Source organism: Populus nigra, chromosome 14 (genome assembly GCF_951802175.1).
Source record: "Populus nigra chromosome 14, ddPopNigr1.1, whole genome shotgun sequence".
Classification (NCBI taxonomy): domain Eukaryota; kingdom Viridiplantae; phylum Streptophyta; class Magnoliopsida; order Malpighiales; family Salicaceae; genus Populus; species Populus nigra.
Window position 1 is genome coordinate 5,018,985 of NC_084865.1, and position 6,570 is coordinate 5,025,554.

General features: G+C 34.7%; 1 protein-coding gene across 1 annotated transcript; it reads left to right on the forward strand.

Annotated features, from left to right (window-relative positions):
• The first annotated feature begins 2,924 nt into the window (after positions 1–2,924).
• On the forward strand, positions 2,925–4,736 carry LOC133673577 (cytochrome P450 71AU50-like). The gene is made up of 2 exons (XM_062094451.1): positions 2,925–3,858; positions 3,939–4,736. Exons 1-2 carry the CDS (start codon positions 2,980–2,982, stop codon positions 4,551–4,553), a joined length of 1,494 nt encoding a protein of 497 aa, XP_061950435.1. The 5' UTR covers positions 2,925–2,979; the 3' UTR covers positions 4,554–4,736.
• Positions 4,737–6,570: the final 1,834 nt, after the last annotated feature.

Genomic DNA, 6,570 nt, shown 5'->3' on the forward strand with positions numbered 1-6,570 from the left:
AGATAAAAATATGAACTTCGGCCTCATACACATCCTCGGTGGCAAGTTATAAATCGTTAGTATGATCGCCCAACAAGAATAAGGAGCAGCAAATGACCCAAATGGGTTGAATCCGTCTATACACAAACCAAGACGCACGTTCCTTGATTCAGCTGAAAAGTGAGGATACACACTGTTAAAATGTTTCCATGCTTCGTCGTCAGAAGGATGCACCATCACTCCATCAACCGCAAGATGTGATTGGTGCCATGTCATGTGCTCAGCGGTCCTAAGTGACATGAATAACCTTTGCAGTCTAGGTGTGATTGGGAAGTATCTAAGTTTTTTATATGCCATGAGAGTCTTTCATCTACCAGTTCTGGGTTTATAACGGGAATGCCCACATGTCATGCACTCGGTCAGCTCAGCATTTTCAAAGTAGTATAACATGCAGAAGTTAGGGCACATGTCAATTTTCTAGTATCCTAAACCGAGGGGTTTCATCATGGAATTGGCAACATAGAAGTTCTCTTTCAGCTTGTTCCCTTCAGGTAAAATGCTTCTCACCCATTCGATAATCTTATCATAACCGGCCTCACTCAACTCGTGATCTAACTTGATGGTGAACACATGTGTTATGACCGATAATTTACTATGGTTCATCCAGCCATCCTATAATGGTTTGTTAGAAGCTGTCAACAGATCAAAAAACCTTGCTGCATCTGCATTAGGTTCTTCTTCCACGATTAGACATTCACTGACATTACCTTCACTCATTCTCATTGCATCCATAACCATATTCTTGTAAGGATTACTGTTCTCATTTCCAACTTCATGCATGTTGCTAGCACTAGAAGTTGACCCAACCACCATTTCTACCATGCTCTCATTAGGAACAAATAGTTCTTCATGTGCATACCAACACAGGTAATCCTTCATGAACCATTTGGTTAGAAGATGCATTGTTACAACATCTTGATGCATAAACTTTAAATTTTTACACTTCCTGCATGGACACCTAATACCGCCATTAGTAAAATTCCTCAGGATAGATGTTGCGAAATTAATAAAACCCTGAACCACGTTACAATAATCCATCCTCCGCAATCCTTGGGGTGAGTCCCGAAACATCCATGAACGATCATCCATGACTTCTATCGAACCTCTATAAAATTATGACGACAACATGTATTAATTAACTACGTTACGTAAATAAACATAACAAAAATATTGGTTTTCCTCGACATTATCCAACAAACTAAAAAAACATTTATGTTAAATATTCATTATCAATTATCAACTATCATCATCCATACAAATTTATACATATATAAATTTACGGAAATCACAACTTCGCAATAGAATTCATAACAATTAAAACAGACCTGTTAAACAAGCTATTATTTATTTCATCACAACACATCTCATTCGGTGTAATTCAAACAAAGTTTCAACAATTGACAAACAAATATAATTTGACAAAATCTAAAACAAACTATAGCAACTACAAAATTATACATTCATACTACAAGTTTCTTTGACAAATAACAATCAAACAAGTACTACGGTTCAAACCAGTTTGGCTCGGTTTTTCCGGTTTGGCTCGGTTTTTTCGGTTTCGTTTTTGTTTGGTTTTTTTGGTTTTTTGCTTATAAAACCGAAATTGAACCGAACCAGCCGGTTTTTTCAAAATTTTAATCAGTTTAATTGGTTTTTTTTGTTTGATTTTTTCGGTTATTTGTTTTCCGGTTTTCTCGATTTAATTGGTTTTTCGGTTTTTTTGCTCACCCCTAGTATATATTTACTTTTACCGATGGAATCATCAACGAACACATTCCGTCGGTATACCCATCGGTGATTCCACAGGTAAAAGTGTTATATCACTGTATGGATATCCCAGTTTGAATCTCTCGATCATTCCATCGGTAAAATCATCTGAAAAAAATCCATGTCATCACACCAATGCAACTTTTTAAAAAAATTGTACAATCCATCAACGATATGGTCGGTATATACCGACGAAAGTATTCGAGAATGAGGGAATACTTTCTCCCTGAAATGGATAGAATGAGGGAATGATGATATGGTACTTTCTCTGACCCTTCGTTCTCCTGTAAATCAAAGCGTACGATATAATTTTGTTCTTTTTAATTCCACTCTCTTTTTCTTTTTTAATTAATTAAATGTAGACAAGAACTGGATGCTTAATGTACAATTATTTATAATTACGCTCTTCCACTTATTTGACAAAATTTTAAATATAGAATTTTTGCCTTTTAAAACGATTTTAAACAAATTAAAAAAAATTCAATTAATATTTTTTTTTGGTGATTTTAGATCATTTTGATGCGCTGATGTTAAAAATAATTTTTAAAAAATAAAAAAATATATTATTTTAATATATTTTTAAATTAAAAATATTTAAAAACTCTTAAGCACGTAAGCCAAGTAGACGTACATAACAAAGATTAGAAATTGGTATCTCAGCTCAGCTGTTCCTGGCTTCCAACCAAAAGCTGAAATTATAAAGAAAATAATGTTACAAGGGTCTCAATCTGTACTTTTCACTTAGTAGGATATGATTAAGAAAAAAGAAAAAAACGACCTAAAGTAGCATCACTTAGTAGTCCTTTTCACTCAGTAGGATATATCACATAGTAGTTTAATTTATCATTACCGTTTCCGTTCACTTGAGAGCTGTTCATCTCTCTGGTCATATAAACAAAAATAATATCTTACTACATTATGTGGTTTGGCTTTAGGTAGATAATAAAATCTCACTAAATTTGTTTTTCACAATTGATCCCTTTCTTGATCATAAGAAAAAACAAGAAGCGATACAAACAAAGACATTGAACTTATCCCCAGTTCCTGTTATCATCTGCCTAGTTACGACTATATATGTGTAGCATCTTTCTCTATATGAACCAAGACTTGGATTTAAGGTTTGCTTTCACTAAGATAGAGCATAGAGACCAACCTTAATATATTAGACATAGCATGGCTTGGATATTAACCACTCTAGCCTTGATTGCGCTCGCTTTCTTCCTCCGAGCTTGGCTGTCGAAAAGAAAGATCAAGGATAGCAAGTTACCCCCTGGTCCAATAGGGTTTCCTATATTTGGTAGCTTACATCTGTTAGGGAAGTTCCCTCACCATGACTTGCATCAACTAGCAAAGAAGTATGGCCCTATCATGTATATGCGGTTAGGCTTGGTGCCTACTGTAGTTGTCTCATCACCTCAGGCTGCCGAATTGATTCTTAAGACCAATGACCTCGTGTTTGCTAGCAGGCCACCTAATGAGGCTGCGAAGCATATCTCTTACGAGCAGAAGAACTTATCATTTGCTCCATATGGCTCTTATTGGCGCAACGTGCGCAAGATGTGTACCCTTGAGTTGCTTAGCAACCATAAAATAAATTCTTTCATGTCCACGAGGAAAGAAGAGCTTGACCTCTTGATTGACTACATTAAAGATGCTTCTCGTGAGCGTGTTGCTGTTGATCTTGGTGCCAAGGTCTCATCTCTGAGCGCTGACATCAGTTGTAGGATGGTTTTTGGAAAGAAATACTTGGAAAAGGAATTTGATGAGAAGGGGTTCAAACCAGTGACTCATGAGCTCATGCGTTTAGCAGCAAGTTTTAACTTGGGAGATTACATCCCTCCAATTGCACCACTTGACCTTCAGGGTCTTACAAAGCGCATGAAGGCCGTAGGCAAGGTTTTTGATGACTTCTTTGAGAAGATTATTGATGAGCACATTCAGTTCAAGGACGAAAACAGAACCAAAGATTTTGTTGATGTCATGTTGGAGTTCTTGGGATCTGAAGAAACTCAGTATCTTATTGGTCGAGACAACATCAAAGCCATAATCTTGGTAAATAGAATTAAAATAACTCTTAATAAGCAGCACATAAATCACATGATTATCCTTAAATCTGTATCTTTCTCTTTCAGGACATGCTTGTAGGCGCAATGGACACCTCAGCCGCAGCAATCGAGTGGACTCTCTCCGAGCTCATCAAGCATCCAAGAGTAATGAAGAAAGTCCAGAAAGAGCTCGAAGAGAAAATAGGCATGGATAGAATGGTGGAAGAATCAGACTTGGAGGGCTTGGAGTACTTGCACATGGTTATAAAGGAAGCTTTCAGGCTCCATCCAGTGGCACCTCTACTTGGCCCTCACGAGTCAATGGAAGATTGCACCATAGATGGCTTCCTCATCCCGCAAAAAACACGTGTTATTGTAAACGTTTGGGCTATTGGACGCGACCAAAGTGCTTGGACTGATGCAAATAAGTTTATTCCAGAGAGGTTTTCTGGGAGTAACATAGATGTTCGTGGACGCGATTTCCAGCTTCTCCCCTTCGGGGCTGGGCGCAGGGGCTGCCCTGGAATGCATTTGGGACTAACCATGGTTCGGCAAATTGTGGCACAGCTGGTGCATTGCTTTGACTGGGAGCTTCCTCACAATATGTTGCCGGAGGAATTGGACATGACTGAGGCGTTTGGTCTTGTAACCCCGAGAGCAAACCATCTGTGCGCCACTCCTACTTATCGCCTTCACCTCTGATTATGGCTTAAGCAATGTTTCGATTTCTTGTTAATTAATATTCTCTATTGGAAGCGTGATCATGTAGGGATTGTCTTTCCCTTGGATTCATGGAATCAATTGTAGACTCGTATCAGCATGTTGATGTTTCTTTTTGCCTGTCCAAGATTTTATTCAAATTAAACTACATCCCACAATTTATTATTTGAATTTCTTATTTACTTTGATCTCCCGATCAAATACATGTAGGATTTTGTGAGTAATTCTTAGTTAATCCATTGCCTCCACTTTCACTTGTAAAAGAGAATAGGTGATTAGTTCTGAGATATTCTCTCATTAATCTTGATTTGTTTTCTCGATACCATGATAAAACTTTATTTTTTTAATAATTAATGATTGTATTAATTGGATTTCATTTACAATCTTGATTTGTTTTCTCGATAATTTTATTATTTCTTAATCAAATCACGTGTTTTAACACATGGTTAATAATGAAAAATCAGACAATCTTTTTATTTATTATTTTTTTGGTGACACCTTTTTATTTGTTTTGACAATATATCTTGATGTGTCAAGACTGCCACGCAACGTGGGCATCATAGATGGCTATTGGAGAAACTAGCAAGGCAGAAAACAATTGCAGAAAAGAAAACCATTACAGACCCCTGTAGCCTTGCTTCCATAAATTTCCTTGCAATCGGAATCACAATTCATAGCTATGCACTCATTCGTGGGGTCTGAACTTTTTTGACAAAGCTTTGCATCCGCCATCATATGCTTGTTTCCTGCGTGTACACAACGTAATTTGGTACGTGAAATCACAAATCTTGAATTAAATACTCATCAAAATAAAAGGAATATTAGTACTCCTTGATGATCATTCATGTGTTGCAAGAAACTGTTAAATAAAGAACTTGGGATTACCAGCAGTCACAACGAAGATGAGCAGAAGGAGCAGGAAGATCCCAGAGACACCTTTCATGTTTGATTTTAGTATCCTTTTCTTTACTCTGTTTTTTTTTTAAATAAGAGCACTAATATGACTTATAGCTTAATTTGTTGATATATATATACACAGAGCCATGAGTGGAATATATGGCAAGAAGATCCAATAATTAATTAGAGAAAAATATTGAGTGCGTGCATTATTGGTAATAATATAATGTATTTGGAAGTAAGGGTACAGCAAATCTAAAAAATCAAATATGGAAGAAAATCTCTGTGATTATCAGGTCAACCCCATGGAATTGTTTTATTGTTTCCTAAAAATTCCATGTGTAAAAAGACTCTTAATTTTACAATAATTCTTGGCCATTGATTTTCTTTTGATCCAATAACTAACAATATATTTATATGATTGATTGAAGAATTGTGTAATATTTATATGAATGTATTGATACATTTCTCCTTTGTATATATATTTCAATGGATATTTTATTAAATAAAAATATCAAGGCCTGCACTGCTACTGATACATCATGTGCTTGTAATAAAAATATACTTTAGAGTGCGATCAAATTTTTAGATATATTTGTCATATATATCCAATTATGGATAAAAATAAAATATCAAATGTTATTTTAATTTTAAAATAACATCATTTTATAAAAACATCTTTTAATTTTAAAATAACATCATTTTATAACAATAATAAAACATAAAAAATATATATTTTGTTTAAAAAAATATGCAGTCTCAAAAAACTCAAGAATACATCTTATGCCAATATAAAAATAAATACTAGAAAACTCTTCCTTAGTAAGGAGATCCTTATTTTACCAAGTAAAAAATCTAACCATTCTAATGACAATATAAAAATAAAAATAAACAATTCTCATATTTAATATCAGGAATACATCTTATGTATAAGTTTAAAATCTCATATATAAAAAAAAATATTTGATATTTTTTAAATGTAGGAAAAAATCATGTGGCATTTTACAAACTTGTTGTAAAAATCCATGCAAAAGTATTTTAGATTTTTAAAATAAATGCTCAAATTATTTTCTTTAGGATTCTTGACCATATACAAGAAGAA

Coding starts and splice junctions, on each gene's coding strand:
- LOC133673577 (XM_062094451.1), top strand. CDS start 2,980: ATGGCTTGGATATTAACCACTCTAGCCTTGATTGCGCTCGCTTTCTTC. Junction 3,859..3,938: donor ACATCAAAGCCATAATCTTG/GTAAATAGAATT, acceptor TTTCTCTTTCAG/GACATGCTTGTAGGCGCAAT.